The sequence below is a fragment of the Daktulosphaira vitifoliae genome, unplaced genomic scaffold (assembly GCF_025091365.1).
Source record: "Daktulosphaira vitifoliae isolate Bord-2020 unplaced genomic scaffold, ASM2509136v1 Scaffold_1, whole genome shotgun sequence".
NCBI classification, from domain to species: domain Eukaryota; kingdom Metazoa; phylum Arthropoda; class Insecta; order Hemiptera; family Phylloxeridae; genus Daktulosphaira; species Daktulosphaira vitifoliae.
In genome coordinates, this window is record NW_026099572.1 from 29,032,616 (window position 1) to 29,053,426 (window position 20,811).

Sequence of the window (20,811 nt, forward strand, 5' to 3'; positions counted from 1 at the left end):
ACTTTATTTAATTTACGAAGGTATTTTATTTCATTTTAAAATGAATAAATCAAGTGTTATTTGGGATTTTTTTCAACTTGAAGCAGTTAATATTCATGTAAAGTGTGGACTTTGTCGTATAAAATTAAAAAATAATCATTCTTCGACTTCAAATTTAACTAGACATATTAAATCTAAGCATCCATTAGTAAATTTTGACGATTGATGACCCAAATATTACTCCATCAACTTCTACTTCTGTAAGTTAAATCTATATATCACAATTCGCATGATTCAGAATTTATTGATAAGACTAAATTCAATTCTTAGTCCACACTGAGTCATTGAGTCACAGTACCATGGCACACCGATTCAGCTCATTCAGTTCACCTAAAAGAGTCAACTCGAAGAGTTGACTCACTCACGAACTACCCATCCCTAAAACGTATACTATGTCAATTATAAAGGCGAATATTAAAATTTATGGAAATATTTTCATTGCATAATTTAGCTACATTCATTTAATTTCAGAATTTATATTTAATATAAGAAATGAAATAATTAATTAAATCACATATTAATAAACGGTAGCACAGTAGGGTCGTTGCATACTGGGACAATTATAGATGATATGTGACAGTGATTAATATCACTATCATAAGAAACACTTCAATGCAAATCTATATTAGTGTTTAATTTTCAAATTTTGATAAATTATTCAAAAAAAAAATGAAATCTTATTTTCTTATTATATCCTGATTAGTAGTTCTTAGATTTAAAAATATAACTATGAATAAATATATATTATAGCAATTAAATTAGTATGAGATTGATATTTAATAATTTAGTAATGTAATTTTTTCGGAGCTTATAAAAAAAGTATTAATTAACTATATTAATTATACGTAATGAATTTTAAAATATTATTGATACATGGAAAATGTATATGATTCCTATTCAATTCATAGGTTTATACAATAAATAAAATGAATAAACATAGCATACCTTAATTTTATTATGAAAATTATTTATTTTTTATAATATACGTACAACAACAGCATTCAACTTTTTTAAAAAAGTTCATGTTGAATTTATATAATAATACATTTGTATTTGCAGAATACACGTTAAGCTAACGACATGAAAACAATGGCAAAATAATTATCTTCTCACAGTGATAATTTAATGCGAGCTCAGAAGGCTCGCGTTAAATTTCAGTTTTTTTCTCGCTAGACCACTAAAGAAATTATCTCAGTGGTTATTAGTAAAGTTCCAGATCGATATTGTCCCCTAATCGAGAACGATTAGATCTCGCCAAAGCTGAAAGTCATTAAAAAGAGTATATCATCTTGAAAAAAAGCAACACTGTTAAAAAAAAAGTTTTACATTTTGACAATTTTATTATTATATCTTACTATATAGATAGAAAATATTCAAATAAAAAAAATTTTTGACTATCGATGATGTCGTAGATTTTACCAAGTTTTATTTTGTATTAAATTTTGGAGTAAAATCCGTCGCGGTTATAGTAATCTATGGTATCAGATTGTCGAAGCTGTTCGAAACAATTATTACTTTGACAAATGTCGAAGCATTATCAGTTCGAGGCAGGCACGTAGACAAGGGTGGGCCTGGGCCCCCTTAGATTTAATGTGGCCCAGGGCCGGCCCCCCCAAATTTTAAACTCAATTATTTTTACGAATTATCAAAAACGTGCTAGGCCATTGAAATTATTATTAATTTGTGATTACTATTGAGTAATATAGTTATTATTATGGCTGTATTTTCATTTTTATATTCATAGAAAACGTTATTTGAAAAAGATAACGTTCTAGACGTTGGAATAGAAATTACTCCAAACGTGGTTGAAGGTAAATTTTTTTTAACTCTGGTCCAACAAATGATAACAAACTACGAAGTATCTGCATTGATTAGAATCTAGTTGATTACAAAATTCGATAGAGTATACTCTATGAAAATTTTTTTGATAAATCTTATCTTTAATTTGTTTCTTTTAGCTTCGATGCGAAGCTAAGAAGGTATTGGTTTTACTAAGATGTGTTTTTTTTTTTTGTCTGTTACCACTTTTTCTAAGCTCTCACTGAACCAATTTCTTTCAATAATATGTCAAAAGATCACAAATTGTATCTAGTCGAAGACATTACCCTTAAAAATTGAAAAATTTTCCCTCGTTCCCCGTAAATGGGGGAAACCTCAAAAAAAAAAAAAAAAAACACATCTTAGTAAAACCAATACCTTATTTTATAATTTTTTTTTTGTAAATCTGACTCTTAATCTGCCCACAGGGGGGATTTAAAATGACAACTTTTTCACAAAAAATTAACTATTTCAACTTAACTTTTTAAAATGTTCCGGAAAGTCTGACACTTTTATCTATATCTTAAATTAAAGCTAATGTAATATACTATTTTATTTTAAAAAATGTCGGACTTTATTTTGTCTTCACGGTGAAAATAGCTACCGAATGCTATTTTTGTGTAAAAATTCTCGATTTTGTATTTTACATTTTTAACCTTATAATGATATAAATTTTTGAAAAATGTATGGATCAGCACAATTTTTTTATGAGAAATAATATTTTTTAATAATCCCTTTTTCATTCTTTATCTTAATCAGGATATTAATAAGGAAATAGCAGATCATGTAACTTTTGGATTAATTCACCAATTTTTTAAAAATAAACACAAATTTTGAACTTGTAAGATTCATAGAATAGGATACTGTCTAAGGAGGAGTGGAGGGAGCCCCTCCCACAAGCTTTTCATGGGAAACAAATTATGGAAAATGATACAAGGGCCCAAAAATTGTTGGCCCCTCCAATAAACATTTTCTGGCTACGTGCCTGGTTCGAGACAAAGATTCCTAATGAAAACAATATATGGAATCGTCAAATTGTCGTCTACGACACTGTATAGCTAGTCTCGCTTACTATATAAGAGTTTAATTACAGCAAATAGCTTCTTAACCGACAGTATATTACATAACTTACAAATTAAATTGTCTTTAAAATAAATTAAAAATATATAAATCACTTTATGTAAAACACTATTATGTTGTTATGGGGAGGATATGATTAAATTATACCAGATCCACAATAAAAAATTATCATTATTTTATCAAGTGTCCAGTTAAGTTATCATGTAACCTATAGGTAAATTGTGAAGAATTAATTTGATTACACTATGTAGGAGATAATTTGAAACTTTTTACGTTTTCCCTTTCAGGACGTTATACTCGTTACAACGTTAATTGATGTGAAATCCTCTACATTGTGAGCCACTGCAGTTCAAAAATGCTTGAAAATATACTGAAGAGAAAAGTTTTATTTAAATTTTAAATATTTAATTATTTAATATTTATAATAAGTGTCTCTGGATGACCTATCCAGAGACACTTTGTCTTATACTATAATAAAATTAAAATAAAAAATTTTGGATTAAATGTTTTTGAATTTCTAGATTTAAAACATATTTAACATATGGTTTTCAAAAATATTCTTTACATATTTCTTTAATTTTTTGGTCAAATAACATTTTATTAAGTCATTAATAATTAATATGTGTGAATAATTTGTGCATATTTAGTTCTTTAAATTCTCTACAATTTTTATTTGCTTTCGCAATTAAATCGACTAATCACGACTCCGATTCTAAGTTATGCGTTAAACGAATAACATTATAGTAAAACCCATATATTTTACTGCTCTACCAAAATCAAATTTGTCTCGTAAAACATTTGAAATACAATTTCAGTTAGATAGTGTATATTTATTTTTTATTTTATGTTACTAAAGGTTTCTCAAATGTATTTTAAACATAATATAAATTAACCATAATAAAATATGAAGTAGCCATTTATAAAATTTACCTAAGTCTAGAAATCATGTAGCCAATTTTAATCTTAAGAGGTCTAGATCCCACTTAGTTACGCAAATTATCAATATTATCCTACAACAGCGCCATAACAAGGTATTTCCTTAATGAAAATAATTCATAACTATTATTTTCTTATTTTTACATTATAAATCTATATTTTACATTTTTTGGGGGTTATATTATTAATTTTGTATCGAAATCCATACTATTTATCGTATTACAAAAAAATTTGTAAATAAAATGTACTAAACAAAATTTGAAAACTACTTTTACAAATAGCCCTTTTAACAAAAAAACTTAAATAAACTACGAGAAATGTTGTAAAAAACTTTCTTTAGAACAAAAATATTTTTAAATTATGCAAAACTTTTATTTTTTAAATTAAAAACATAATAGTTCATTATTATAAAACATTTACACCGACTAGACACAAAACAGATTAAATTAATCTAGTCTTTCTTTTTTATAAAATCTATAATTTAATTTTTAAATATCGTATTAAAAATATATATTTTTAAGGTAATTCCTAACATTATTCTAGCTTAATTTTCAAACAATTATATTATAGAAACTTACATAGACATTATTAATCGGGTTCAAAAGTTTAGAACTAAAATAATTAAGCTGAATTATTACTTCAAAAAATTGCATGTAGTAAAATTATTACATATTTAAGTTAATTAATCATAGCCAAAATATTGTGTGTATTAATTTGTTAATAAAATACATTTTGCATTTAAATGCACTTAAAGCATTTCAAATGCTTCTAGGGAAAATAAAAAAACTGAGCATGACTGTGTTTTAAAACTTATTCCGTTAACTAAATTATGGCGCTCAGTTCAAGTATAGCGGACCTATTGACAACATTTCAGTTGATACAACGATATAAAACAATAGCGTTGACATACACATAATTGTTATATTTTTATAGTTATGGTTCGTTTTATTAATTTACATATGCTGATTTGGACTGTTTATAATGGTATGTAATTAGAATAAATAGATTTTTTTTTAAATTAATCTTAAAATTATACACTTTATTTATTCAGAAATATTGTTGTATAGTATTAGGAAAATCAATCAAAAGATATTGAATAATACACTCGGAAAATTAAATTCTCTTTAAATGTTAGATATTTCGCTGAATTTTTAGAGCATTTCATAAGTATTTTACTTTAGATACGAGTAAACCAAAATGTTAGGAAGTCTAATCTAATTCTTCCATCATTAAAAGAATTATTTATAAAAGTAAGTTTCATAATTTTTTGAATGGCTAAATCCCCTTCAAGTTACGCTTATACTAACTACACAAACAAAAAAATAAGTATATAAGTACGGCTAGACAAATCTTTGTTTTAAAATTCAATAATAAATATAACAAGTACTTTTAAGTTAATTATAGATAAAAAACAAGTACATTCATAGAATCAGGCAAAATGAAGCATATTAATTTTGTATAATAATAATAAATCTTCTCTTTCCCTTTTAACTCCTAATTATATAACACTATACAGGGTCATAAAATATAACAATATTTGGAGGAATTTGATTAATCAAGGATAGCTTTACTTAATCATTCTAAATTGGAACACTGAAATTCAACATTTAAAATATAATGGTAACAGAAAATACTAACGTAGTTTTATATAATATTTAAAACAAATGTGTAGACATATTAATTATGCGAAATGTAAAAATTTATCACTTAAATACTTTTTTAATAATACAATGTACAAAAATAATACATTTTTTAACACCAAATATTATTTTAATTTAAAATGGGTGCACTAGATTTAAATTTAAGCACATATTTTTTTTTTATATGAAAATTTATAATTGGAACGTTGTAAATTTTAACAAATTAATTATGTATAAGTTTTATATATTACTTAATTATTCGAAAAAATGTTATCAGATAGACCCATAATACTTCATGTTTTAACAATTTTTTTTATTATTTATTATTTAAAAATTAAAATATTTTGGACCTGTTTTTAATTTTAACTTTATGATTTATGTAATGATCCAGGTTAGAGTAAGCTTAAAAATCTTAATGGTAAGCAAAGTTCAACATTATTTTTCTAAATATACAAAAACGTCATCCTTAAAAACTAACGTTGTTCCATTGTTCATAACAATTGACCTGATTCCTTACTTATTGAACTCTGTATAATTAGTAATTAATATTTCTATATTTATATTGATAAAGTAGTTTTAAATTCTAGAATAAAATATTTCTGTTAGAAAAAATTATTAACAGCTGATTTTATTATTTAAGTATTTATTTATAAATTAAAGAAATTAAAAGTAAATGCTAAATATCTATTATTTATACTTACCAACAACTACAAACATACTAGACACTAACTGTTTCATTTTAATTTTGAAAATGCAATTTTAATCATATGTGAAATTAATTAGTATATATTAAAATAGTTGTTTTATCATAATGAATATATTACTTATAGTAAATGAAATAAACCTAATAACAAATTAGCTACCATTTTTATAAAACACATTCTGCATTACTGGATTATACGTTGTACTCTTGAAATGGCCCCAAAGTAGATTTTTAGCGCATTAAAACGTGTCAAGGGAGTGTACAAATTCAAAAAGACTAGGTTGTTTACATACACGATTTTTAATAAAAAATAATTTTATTTAAAGTTATAAGACTTCAAAAATGGACAATATTCTCTTTTCTTAACTAATTTATCAAAAAGTCGACTATTTAGGTTATAGATAATTTTATCATATAAAATTTAATATACCTCTACACCCAAAACGTGTTTTCTTTTATATTTTTAAAATTATTTACGTCTTTTTTCGGTGTATTCTAACAAAGCCATCTCAAAATTAATTGTTTTTACTTAAACGCCCCCTTAAACTAAAAACATACCATCAGAAATTAAACATTCGATCAATACTTTAATGTGGTAATGTTATTTAATTATTACATAGACAATTTATTCAAATAATGTTAAGTTAATAATTTCAATTTTTATCATAAAATTAAATCCCTATAATATGATTAAAATTTAACATCTATAATTAATTTTTTTTTACTAATTAAAACCCTTATTTTTTTTTATAATAATACGAACAAAAAAACTAAAAAGTTAACCAAGTTATTTTTAATTAAAAAGGTTCAATAATAACTTTAAATTAAAATATGAATTTAAAGTAAATTTTGGCTTTAAAAAATTGTTTTACTTGTGAAGAAATATTTTTAACTTTTTTATTCAAAAATGAAATACGTTACAAAATTAAAAAATCTCCTATATTTTCATTAATGAATTAATAACTTTTACATATATACACTGTAATACAGTTTGGTTATAGTTAATGTAAAATATTACAAGACTAATTAATTTTAGGTTTACAAATTCTATTTTATGAAAGTTTTTATACCATCATAAAACTCCTACTAAGTATTACTGAGCAAATATTGATTTTACTTGGGGTTAGTTTTAAGCAATAAACTTAGATAACAAAAATATACAATGATTAAATATTTTTAACCCGTTATCTCTTGTTTTTACTTGTGGTTAATTAAATGAGAACTTTATTAAAGTTCTTTAAAATATTTTTAGCACATAATCAATAAATGACCACATGTATTCAAATTTATAGGTGTACTTTATTTATGCAAGTTTAGTATTAAGTAGTCCTTTCTTCCTATTCAAATTATTTTGGATTCTAATATAATTTATCATAGTAAATCCAGAAAAATCATTTATTATTAATAATAAATTAATTTTCTTAAATTCTATTTTAAAAATATTGTCGAACTAATAACTACTTTTACTTATAATACTTACTTTTCCTGAATAAATAAATAAATTATTTTCGTACTTTCTTATCTTTTATTTTTTGTAGTTTTTTCAAATAGATTGCATTAAGAAAATTATTTTCTTTACGTGTCAGAAAATAGTAAAGAAAAAAACATGTCGGAATTTATTAAATTTCTTCAGTATTTATAAGCCTCATAAATATTAAAATTTTGATTGGGGAATACTTACATAATTCAATTTTAGTCAGTTAACTTAATAGTCGTTTTGAAACTACTTACTTAGAATACTTTTTTCCTTCTTCATTTCTTGTTAGAGATGATATTGTCATAAACTTTAAATAATTTGTTCTTTAACTAAATTAGATATAAAATTAATTATTCTAAAAATAAATTAATAATAATTAAATTTTTAAAAACATCAACAATTTACATATATAATTGCTCTAGTATTTAACTTCACATTAACTTTATGTATTTATGTCGTGACCAGGTTCAATATTTTGTAGCGGCCACCTAAAGAGGAATGTGACACCTGAATCTACGTCATCACAGGTCAGTTATAATGTTAAAAGGTTACCATAACATTCGTAAGCAGTCGTATTTAAATTATATTGTGAAATTAACAAGATGTGATACTGAAGGGATGTATTCAAAATTTCTTATTGGGTTATACACTAAGAACACTTTTTTATATCAAAATAGCCAGATATTAGCACTTTTCTTATAAAAATGATTAATAGGTACATAACAATTTTAGAACGAGTAATTATTGAGTTAAAAGTATTTTAATACATAGAGTGGCTATGTACACATGTAGATTATGTTTTATAAAAATACACCAGAATGAGCTGTATCCATCAGAAAAATCAAATAATATAAACAAAATTTTTTAAATACGATTTTTATTTCATTTGAATAAATCTGATGATATAGAAAAAATCAATATTACCGTTTGAAAATTAAAAGTTGATATGAGTTAGGGTATAAGGGATGATATCATTAGATTAATTTTTCGTAAAAAACAGCTCAACAATGATCTACTATTGTTCAAAAAAATTAAGTAATGATTAACTCTAATATTTTTGAAAATATTTTGTGAAACATAGTTAAGGATTCAACTTGTATGTATATATAATTTATTTATAGTTGATCATTAAAATTCTCCTTAAATAATAATTATTATTTTGAATTTTTTTTATCTAGTATTATTTATTTAATTATCAATTACTTTTTCGGTTCATCCCTAATACCTTATAAGGGTGTTAACTTTATTTTTGTAAGTTATTTATTTTACAACTTCGTTTTGAATATTAATGTCTAGGGTTTAAGACTTTATGCATTTCTAAAATTTGAATGGATTTCTTCCTAGATCTGGGTTCTATAAAAATTTGTCAAAGGTATACAGTACGGAATTTTGTTTAGAGAGAAGTAATGACCACGGCTCGCACCCTTTACCAAACTAAAATCCTAATTAATATTATACATTGATTAGGATTAAAAAAAAAACAAAAATGAATATTTATTTAACATTGATGTTTTCGAGATATACTTGATAAATAAAATAAACTTTATAAATGCATCAAGTCCTTTACTCTATTAATGACACTTACAAAAATGACTTACTACTTGAAAATTTTCTTTAAAGTATAGGTTTATAGCCAAAAAACCTACATCGTATATACAAATGCTGATAATTACTTTAGAATTGCCGATCCTATACGCGGTCATAATTTTGAAAAAAAAAAATTTAAAATTGAAGACTATTTTTACTCAAATGTTTTTAACATAACATCACCTGGTGGAATAATTTATGTTTCAAATAGTTTTCTATTGAAGCAAATTAATCAAACTAATATCACGTGAGTAATCAATAATATTCTTTATACTTGATTTTGAAAGTGATTTTAAGGAGATTTTTACAATGGAATTTTTCAAAAAATAACTATAACAAGGGAGTTTAAGGCTAGTTGACATACTTTGTACAATTTTTGCTCTTATCTACCCCGTTAACGGGTTTTATTGATACAATACTTAATACATCAATATTAAAGGTTGAAAAATTTATTTATGATTAAAAATATACTATTAATATAATCTTATTATTCATTAATATTTAATAATTTATTAGTTTTTAAAACATTCTCTCTCTATTATTAAACAAATAATAAACTTAATAAAGTTCAAAGTAATAATTGTATACATGAATGTAGTCTTTAAACGACATTATTTAGGTTAAATTACATTAAGTAATAGGTTTTAAACTAAAATAAGCCTAAAATTATATCTTTTAAGCTTTTGTTTTAAGGGGACTACTTACGTGTATTGATTTTCCTCTACTAGCATGTATCAACTTAGTCCGTTTAGTTTTTTTGATAACTTCAATTTTTTTTTTAAATAATGGAATTTTTTTAAATAAATTATTATTAAAGCGATGAAAAATACATATCTGAAACATTATTTTCAAGCATTAAAATTTATATTAGGGATCAAATTTCATATACTACTATTTTTTCCAAAAAAAGCTTAAAATCTATTTTTTTTTTTTTGGGTAAATTTTACCTTAATATTTAAAAATACATCAATTACTCCTTATATATTTAATTTAAAATTTTAAGAAATTATATTTATGCAATTTAAAAAAAATAAAAAACTAATCTACAAAAATAATAATTTTATTTTTTATTTTTCAAACAACTACCGTAAAAAAACTTATTGTTTTAATAAAGTTTTTTAAATTTCTTGGGCAAAAAAAGATTTTCTCTAAAGGACTTAAATCATGTAGCCAACATACTTAGCTTTTCTACAGTAAAGGAGACCGAAGCAAATTAACATAGATCAATTACTTATAAAGAAATTTATATAGAAAAATCTAATTGGATGGATGACTTTATAAATCATACTTTTTATGAGTTCTTTACATATTATTTAAGTTTTAATTTCTGTAAGGAATCTACGAAGATTCATTAATTTATCTGAAATATTATTGATACGAGAGTAAATTATATTAAATGTGTGTTAAATAACTTCGATTTCTCTTAGTTGTTTAAAAATAAAAATTTTTTTTCTATTTTGTTAATTAAATATCTTAAATCAATCCACAGTACAAAATTATAGATGAACATTATTAAATTTTTTTATACTTCTTTTTCCTCGTCTTAATTCCAACTACTTGGGGTCGGCCACCCTTATCTTAAACTTCCATTTAGCACGATCTCCCACATCATTTACACTCATATCAGCCGTCCTCATATCGCATTCAATACGTCCCGCCATCTCTTTTTTGGTCTTCCTCTACCTCTTCTTACATGAACATTCTTTTCTAGAACTGTCCTTATAGATTCCGATTCCTTTTACCTCATAACATGACCAAACCATCTAAGTCTATTTTCTCTCATCTTATCCACAATACGATATTTATACAAAAGTATAAATATATCATATAATAATAATATCATGTATAATTCACATATGATTTATTTTTTTTTGTTCGTCAATGTATTTTTATTATATTTTAGGGGGGTAAATATTATTTCCATAGGATGAATCCTTTAAAAACCTCTCAATTTATTTTTATTAAGACAATATAAAATAAATGCATGATAATATTGTGAGACTTAATGTAGCTTGAAAATAAGTTATGAAAGCAGACAAAAAATTGAAATTACAATACGTTTGGTGAATTCATCTACTGAAAATTGTCAGCAACCAATGACACACTGTGCTGACATAAATAAAGACACAAAATCGTCATGTATGTCTTCATGTGGAATAGGGTAATCATTACATATCTTTTAATATATTTGTAAGAACTTTAAAAAAGTAATTTTATAAAATATGATGAAATTTATTCATATATGTTTATACTCTTTAAAATATAATGTAATTATTTATTAATATAAAATTATAAGGAAAATTACTTTTTATTTCATCTTTCTAATTATTAAAAAAAAAAAATCAGTTTATAAAAACTTTAAAATAACAAATTATTCGTGGGGTTTCCTATTTTATTTCGTTACATAATCGTCAAAACTAAAAATAAACCACACATAGGGCTCTTAATGAAATTTCAATACAAATTGATAGGTGAATTTTATTTCTAACTATATGTCAAAGTTGACCAAAATTTATAAAAAATGAGTGACCCCTCAATTTGTATGAGCATTTCATGAAAATTACAGAAATGGTGTTACTTTATATTTAAATAAAATTAGAAAGGACAAGCGGAAAACACTAATTTTGTAAATAGGAAATTTTGGTTTTCGTTTTCACTTTTCTTAGTCCCTACTAAATATCATCTTACTACTCGTGACAGACATTAAAGTAATACCCTGTATAATATTCAAATACTAATAATGGCACATTAAAAATATGTCACTGATGTTATTGTAAATAGTGTTGTAAGTTGATTTTTTACGATTTTAAACAATTTAAGTTTTTAAGAAAATTATTTTATCTATTATTATTTATTATAATACATTCTAACCATGAAATTAAAAAAATTTAACATAATAGATCTCCATTGAAATGTCAATGGCGAGAATCTCCGAATCCTGATGTATTGTCAGTTAATTATTCAACTTGTACACCAGACATGAATACTTGCCCTGACGGATTTTGTGACACTTTAGAAAGAAAAAACCTATTAATATGCCCTCAAGATTGTACTGGTATTTTTTATGAAAAATAAATATTTAATACATTGATTTAAAATAAAAAATCTAAATAAAAAAAAAACAATTAGTAGTTGGTAAATTTAATTTATAAAAATAAATATATATCGTATACAGAAGATGTTTTTGGTACTGGAATGATGAAGGGAAAACGAGGGATATATACTGCGACTGGAGTTTGTACTTGTGATGATATTGGAAAGTGTACTTGTGAAAAGAAAACTAAAGGTGTATTTAAATCAAAGAAAATAATACCAGAATATAAGTATAATAATACGCCTTTAACAACAGGTTAGCTACATACAAAAATTAACCATTTCATTATTTTAAATTCCAATTATAAACGTTCTATTATTACTTTTAATATATTATTAGGTATTGATTTGTGCTATAATAATTGGTGTGATAGAAGCATCATAATCAGTGCAATTATTCTAATTTTATTTGTGACCACTGGGATTATTTTATACTTCTGCCGGAGTAGGTATGATGACTTTATTTTACTTCATCCAAAAGGTTAAAAACGTATCTTAGAATTATTTATGAAAATTATACAAGTTTACATTGTGAAATAAAAATATATAGAACCTAGTGGAAGTAACTATTAATAAAAGACAAACAAACTTCAATATTATGTAAAATTATTTTTTAAACATTATAATTTTTATTTCAATAACAGAATTACGTTTTATTAATAGTATTCTTCTACTACACTTTTTGTTTCAGGGTAAGGATTGGAACAATTTTTTTTAATATTATCTAATGTGAAATAAAAATATCTATTATGTGTATTTGAATTTTAACAATTAACTTTTATTATTATTTATCCACATTTTCGCTCACATTGTATGTAATAAAAACTTCCTATACATGTATGTGAAAATGGGGAATTTTTTTTTGTTAAGTTTTATATTTATTGAAATGTAAAAATAATTTTAAGAATGGGAATGATTTTAGTTGCTAAAAAAATTTATTCTAATTGTGCCTATTAATAAAATTCTTATTTATTACACTTTAAATTATATTAATGAAAATAAAAAATATCTAAATAATACTAAGAAATAAATCAAACATTTTAGATTTTCAAGTATTTTTCATAGTAAAAAATTGAATAGAAATATGAGAGATTTAGGTGGATTGATTCCAAATCGCGATCTTGGTGATTATCAGCATAGTCCAGGAAATAGAGACACTTCATTTATCAATATGGTAAATCGAATATTAAATAGATTTAAGTTTTATAAAATATAAATTCTAGTTTCATTTTTAAAGGAATTTGATCCAAAATGGGAATTTCCTAGAAGTAGACTTATTGTTGAACAAATCATAGGAGAAGGAGAATTTGGAAAAGTTTTAAGAGCACAAGCTATAGACATTTTTGATAAAAAAGGTGAAAAACAATATTTTTATTATATGAAAAAGTTATTTAAATAGGTATAGAAAAATTGTTTCGATAATGTAAAAGTACTTTACGCGAACTGTTACGGATATGAGGCATGACACGAGCTCCGTTTGCTGAGCGAGGGATTAATTTAATAAAACTAAAAACAAATAATTTAGTTATAATTATTGGATCAGATAAGATATTAACTAATATTAACTAGTTCAACTAGTTTGAATTTTTTAATTTTAAAACCTTCCAATTAAATTTGAGATAAATGGTTTTTCCAGCTATTAAGATTTTCCTTTAAAGTTTAAGTCACCGCACCTTTTTCAGCGACGGTCTAATTATCCATATTGAATATAAAATGTATTTAATTAGTTATTTGCTAACCTTTTATGAACTATAAAAGATAAATCTCCTCCTCTCTTAGAAGAGGAGATTTTTATTGTCAATAGAACCTTAAATTATTTTAATAAATTATTTAAAATAAATTACTGTAAAAACTATTAATAAATATTATTATACAAGTTAACATAAATTGTATAAATATTACGTGAACAATTGATGAAATATGTGAATAGAAGAAAGATATTCAATTTTCAAACATGATAGAGTAAATTTCCAAATAATTTTAGCACAAGTTTCCAACTTTCTGAAATCAGTCTTTATCCTTTGTTATTTAATTTCCTTATCTAAAATTTATGCTCTTGTGTTTCAGTCAGTTTGTTGAAATTATATTATACTTATGTACATATTTGCGCATATAAATGTTCCCATTTAAAATACTATATGCTTAAATGTATTCAACCCCCTTCTGAATTATACTGAATTATTATTAATGGTTTGCATTCCAATGCCATTTTATGACTTTACATTTTTATTAATAATATATTTAAAGGCATATCAACAGTCGCAGTCAAAACTGTCAAAAATGGATCCGACAAAACAGAAAAAGATGATTTGTTATCTGAGTACAATTTATTAAAAGAAGTCAACCATCCAAATGTTGTCAAACTATTAGGAGCTTGTACGACACACGATGGCCCATTTTATTTAATAATTGAATATGCTAAATATGGTTCATTAAGGTGATTTTGCACTACATATATACACCTTTAATTATACTTACTAGTTTTGAAAGTTTATTCCGATATTAACAAAAATAAATGGTATTTTGAAAAATTCATTAATCGTAACAAAACACTTTTTTGGGTTACTTTTTACAAAAATTCAATAATATCTTGTATTAGGGAAATATGGGTCAAAATCGATACTTTAAGATTTAAATATTCATTACTTATTATCTAATACAGATAATGATATGGATTAAACATTTGTCATTTATCACATATTTTAAGCAGTTATTAAAATTAAATTTTATGTAGCATTAAAATTTAAGATTTTATTTGTTTATCAATAACTAATAATAACTACTTTTTCAAAACTTGTAATTTTTTTCATTTTGTCTTGATTATGAAATCAGCATACAGGCGCTCTGTTCAAGGGTGACAACTTGGGACTTTGTCCCAGTCTACTTTTTAATGAAATCAGGGCCTGTAAATTTGCACTCTTGCTGAGTAAGCCCATTCCTCATTGTAAACCCACTTATAATAATCTAAGAAATGTAATGAAAACAAATTTTTATTCGATAAAAAAGAGGCTTGATATTTCATATTTAATTATTTAAAATACAAAATGTACCAATCTTATTAACAGTCATTATCTTTGTTATTATAATCAGAAAAATACAGATTCGTACTATACTGTTAAATACAAAATATTATATCTCAAATAGTTGAGCTTTAAAATAAAAGAAAAACTTCTCTGATTATTTTTTTATAATATTTAAATCTTCGTTTCTAATATTACATCCAAACATTTTTTATGTGTAATTTTGAAACTTACAAACATACGTTAAACCAAGTATTCTGTTAACTTTATTTATGGTACTAGTCTTAACAGTTGGTAAAACTTTACTGAAATTTTTTATAAAATAAATGTATATGCATAACACACACACATACACATATATATATATATATGTGTGTGTGTGTGTGTGTGTGTGTGTGTGTGTGTGTGTGTGTGTGTGTGTGTGTGTGTGTGTGTGTGTGTGTGTGTGTGTGTGTGTGTGTGTGTGTGTGTGTGTGTGTGTGTGTGTGTGTGTGTGTGTGTGTGTGTGTGTGTGTGTGTGTGTGTGTGTGTGTGTGTGTGTGTGTGTGTGTGTGTGTGTGTGTGTGTGTGTGTGTGTGTGTGTGTGTGTGTGTGTGTGTGTGTGTGTGTGTGTGTGTGTGTGTGTGTGTGTGTGTGTGTGTGTGTGTGTGTGTGTGTGTGTGTGTGTGTGTGTGTGTGTGTGTGTGTGTGTGTGTGTGTGTGTGTGTGTGTGTGTGTGTGTGTGTGTGTGTGTGTGTGTGTGTGTGTGTATATATATATATATATACAAATTATGTACATTGTATATCATTTTCTTTATGGATCTAGATATACTTTCATAGGAACTATTTATTTAATATCTGTCATGATAATTTTTTTATTAAGTGTAATAGGATTTTTAGTTTCAATGCGACATTGAGAAGGTAATAATTTTACTATGATGTAGTTCTATAATATACTAAAATTCTGGACTTAGTAACTTAGATGCTACAATTAAAATATTTATAACTATATTACGTATAGTTGTATTCTATAATAAACTAATATTCAAAAATATTCCGGATCTAGTCACATTGTGCCCGCTAATATGTGGCTGTATTTCATTTTAACGGAGATTTTTTTGGATATTATTATTTTTTTATAAGTAAATATTCGTTTTTTCTAATTAGTAATAATCTCAAAAATTCTAATTGCAGTTTTGAAATCAGAGTATAAATTGTATTAAAAAAGAACATTTTTATCCCTAATGTTAATTCCTTATAGACCTGTTTAGACCTAATTATTTTTAATTATTTTCTGTAATTTTTGCATCAAGCTCGTCAATTTATAAAGACGTTTGTCATTGAAATAACTAAATATAAAACTGCCTTATAATTTTTACAATTTCTCCATAATTATTAATATAATATAATTTTTTAAATTATGTAATAAAATTATTAAATATCAATTTCAAACTAAATTTTATTACTATAGTAATAATGATTTACATATTATACTTACAAATCAAGATATAATTAAGGAAATAGGAATTGATGTTTTTTTTTAATAATCTAAATACAATAGTCCAATAACTTTTGATAATATTCCAGAAAACTCCAGCTTAAAATATATATTGAATTATAACTTATGTTATACTCTAAAATAAAATTATTCCGACACCTCAATTACTATTGCAAATGGCCGCCGAAATTAAACAAAAAATGTAAATTTTTTGTTGACATCATTGTTTATTGTGTTATTATTTTAATACTTAAAACTACCAAAACTTTTAAACATAAACGAAACAAAATATTTATTTTTATATTAATACCTTAGATGGTTCTTTTTCATTTGGTATAAACTTTTTGGAAATCTGAACCTTTATCTGCACACGAGGAAATTCAAAATACCAATTTTTCATACAAGTTTAACTAACTTTTGATTAGTCACATTTTCATAGTATAAAATAATATAACATGTATTCAATGTCTTTAATAGGTAATATAAAATATTTTAGTGTTAAAAATAAAAATTTACCTGTTTCCTTATTATTAATAAGCATCATGCATATTAGATTGTATAATCTATCATTATTTGAGTTTCACATTAACAATTAATTTTTAGATCATATCTTCGGAAAAGTCGAATCATAGATAAGAGTTTCGATGGTATAACATCACAAACGGGTGAAATACTTCAAAATGAAATAAGGCAATCTTTTGCGTTACCGTTACATCCCATAACACCCAGAGATATATTAAAATTTGCATGGCAAATTTCTAAAGGAATGACCTATTTGGCAGAAATTAAAGTAATATATTTTTAAAATAAATTATCAATTTAAAATATAATTCCTTATTGAAAATAAAAATTACAAACATAATAACTTACTTCATTTAGTTAGTTCACAGAGATTTGGCTGCTAGAAATGTTTTAATAGCTGAAGGAAAAGTATGTAAAATATCTGATTTTGGCTTAACTAGAGATGTTTATGAAGATAACGCTTACTTAAAAAAAACAAAAGGAAGAGGTTTGTTTTTAAACAACTACAGTAATTTACTTTAAAACGAAACAAAAAAATTAACTATTAATGTTACTTTTTAAACTTACTCATTGAACATAAAAAATTTAAAGCTTCCATGAAAAACTACAAAAATGTTTCTAATTAATTCAGTTTTAATTTTTAGTTCCTGTTAAATGGATGGCACCTGAATCATTATCTGATCACATATATACAAGTAGATCAGATGTTTGGAGTTTCGGTATATTATTATGGGAATTAGTTACATTAGGATCAGTTCCATATCCTGGAATAATTGTACACGATTTATTCAAATTACTAAAAGAGGGTTATAGAATGGAAAAACCTAACAACTGTTCAGATGAACTGTAAGTATTTATTGTTATTGTCATATGAATACTTGACAATTTATAAAGCAAATATTCATATATTTACTTAATTCAACTAATTTATAAAATATTATCTATTAAATATAAATAGTTTTAATTGCCAACTAGTATTAAATACTCTAGGCTATAAAAATATAAACATTTAAGTATGAAAAAGTGCTAATGTTCATATTATTCTTCAATTACTTCCTTTAAATTTGTTGAATTTTGAAAAATAATTAACAAAATTAAAATTAAATTATAAAATTTTAAATCAAAATTATATCATGATTTTTATGATATGTAACATATGAAATATTTTATTTAAAATAAACACACATTTTATATTTTTCTGTATTTTAATTGATTATATTTTTATAAAATAAAAATATAATTAGTAGTTATGTATAAAGAGTTTAAATGATAAATAAAATATTAATTATCTATCTGTGTTATATCTATCTGTCATACATTTTATTAAGATAAAATTTAAAAAAATACATAAAAATTATGGTTAAAAATTCCTTGTCATGCAAGGATATGTCTTTACGTTTGTAAGTGATTTATAGTGAAAATAAAATTTCAGTATGTGAATTGATAGATATTAGCCATCACTAATACACATAACATAATCGGTTAAGCTCTAGCAGATTCTCTCAGGTCACTTTTATCTCTTTAAAGGAATTGGACTAGGAAGTGTATCACAAATATTACATTAATTGTGTTGTACACCAGAATTTGATAATTTATATTTAACAAACATTTGCTATGTATTATGATCATAATTTTTTTTGAAAGGTAATTATAATTTTAACAAGCTGTTAAAAAAACTGTCTCTTTTTAAAAATATTTAGCTATGAAATAATGCTGAGTTGTTGGGCACAAGATCAGTATAGAAGACCTAGTTTTAAATCACTAACATTAACTTTGGAAAAAATGCTTGAAAATGGAAATGATTATTTACAATTAGACTTTAAACCATTTGTTAATAATATGTACTACTTTATGAAAGGTATATTTGATACTTTCATAGAGATAATAATGTAAAATACAATACTGAAAATTTATTTTCTAGATGATGATTTGGAATTGAACAAAAAAATATGTATACAAAATGAAAACATTGACGATCAGATGTATGAAACACCCAAAGAAATAAAAGAAATTGGTCTACCATATTTAACAATGAAAGATTTTGTTTTTGAACCACAACTAAATACACAAATTGTATAACAAATGAGAACTATTATTGATATGTACTGATTTAATTAGATATTTTAGTTCTCAATATAAATGTTATTTTTATATTTGTTTAAATTTTAAGTATTGAATTTAAAATTAATTTCCTTAAAAAGCTTATGTTTATTTTTACTTTTAGTTTCGAAGCTATTGGTTTTACTATGTTAAATATTTTTTTTTTTTTACGTACTATACATAATTACTTCTATCAAACTCAACTGATTTTGCTCAATGGTACATCAAAAGATCACAAAAAAAATCTATTTGAAGCCATCAACACTATAACTTTGAAACCTTTCTACCAATTACCGTAAAAAAGTAAAATGTCCTAAAAAATTACAGTTATTTTAAAATAGTCAATGTTGATATTTTGTTTTTTTTTTTTTTATTGAAATAATTTAAAACTGGACTGATTATTGCACAGTTTTTACTGATAACTCTTTAAACATTTGCCAATTATATACTTTTTTTGAAAATCATCATTAAAATTACTAGGACCCTTAAAAATCATAAAAATTTTTTTCTTCAATTTATAAAAATGTTTAAAAAATTTAATTTTTTTAAACCTACATTAAATTAGTGATATTGTGTACTTTAAAATAAAAAACCCAGCACAAGGGGGTCGTAGCACAGTTGCATAGCTGGAACAAGTATAATGATATCTGACAGTGATTAAAATCACTATAAAAAAAAAGTACTGACTTCAATCTATTTATTTATTTTATAATCTTATAAAAATTGTTAAACTTGAAGTATTACTTCACTTAGGGATTAAAGGTGATAGAAAGCATTGATACTATAAATAAATATAAACACAAACATTTGCCTACTATCAATTGATGCATCCTTTGCACACTTAAGTCAGTTAGTTCCCTGCTTATAAAGTGAAAACGGCTATATTCAGAGGCATTATGAAACCAAACACAAATCAAAATATGAAAGTATCAAAGATAAGGCTCGTGAATCTCAGTTATTAAAAAAAAAATTCGCGGACAAAAAGTTCGTGCAGAGACAAAAGGTGTCAATAGTATGTTTTTGCGACAAGTAAAAGGAAAGGACGATATCGTTACAGCAAGTTATAAGCTTGCAAATCTTATTGCGAAAGACCAACAAAAGCTTTATAGTGTCGAGTTTATTAAAAAGTGCATCATCGCAGCTGTTGAAGAAATCGCTTTTAAGAAATGCTCTGCATACAAAGAAATAAGTCTATCTTGACCCACCATCACTCGTCGCATAGAAGACATTGGTAAAAATATACAAGACCAGTTGCAAACAAAAGCAGAACAGTTATCTTTTTTTTCTTGGCTTTGGACGAAAGCACGGATATTCGTG

General features: G+C 24.3%; 1 protein-coding gene and 1 long non-coding RNA gene across 3 annotated transcripts; one reads left to right on the top strand and one right to left on the bottom strand.

Moving 5' to 3' along the window:
- The first annotated feature begins 4,678 nt into the window (after positions 1 to 4,678).
- On the top strand, positions 4,679 to 19,825 carry LOC126901735 (proto-oncogene tyrosine-protein kinase receptor Ret). Of its 2 annotated transcripts, XM_050678499.1 has the most exons (15): positions 4,679 to 4,857; positions 8,159 to 8,220; positions 9,319 to 9,527; positions 11,292 to 11,441; positions 12,181 to 12,335; positions 12,456 to 12,629; positions 12,714 to 12,822; positions 13,418 to 13,547; positions 13,611 to 13,728; positions 14,621 to 14,810; positions 17,476 to 17,662; positions 17,752 to 17,881; positions 18,039 to 18,240; positions 19,095 to 19,252; positions 19,316 to 19,825. In XM_050678499.1, the coding sequence occupies exons 1-15, from the start codon at positions 4,809 to 4,811 to the stop codon at positions 19,471 to 19,473; spliced, it is 2,181 nt and encodes a 726-aa protein (XP_050534456.1). In that variant the 5' UTR covers positions 4,679 to 4,808; the 3' UTR covers positions 19,474 to 19,825. The 2 variants fall into 2 exon arrangements, with proteins under 2 accessions (XP_050534456.1, XP_050534527.1); XM_050678570.1 differs by lacking the exons at positions 4,679 to 4,857; positions 9,319 to 9,527 and having other exon boundaries at positions 8,187 to 8,220; positions 19,316 to 19,823.
- On the bottom strand, positions 9,698 to 17,503 carry LOC126904741 (uncharacterized). The gene is made up of 3 exons (XR_007703826.1): positions 17,389 to 17,503; positions 17,183 to 17,282; positions 9,698 to 10,114 (listed from the first exon to the last, which is right to left on the bottom strand). It is a non-coding gene; the product is annotated as an uncharacterized LOC126904741 (long non-coding RNA).
- Positions 19,826 to 20,811: the final 986 nt, after the last annotated feature.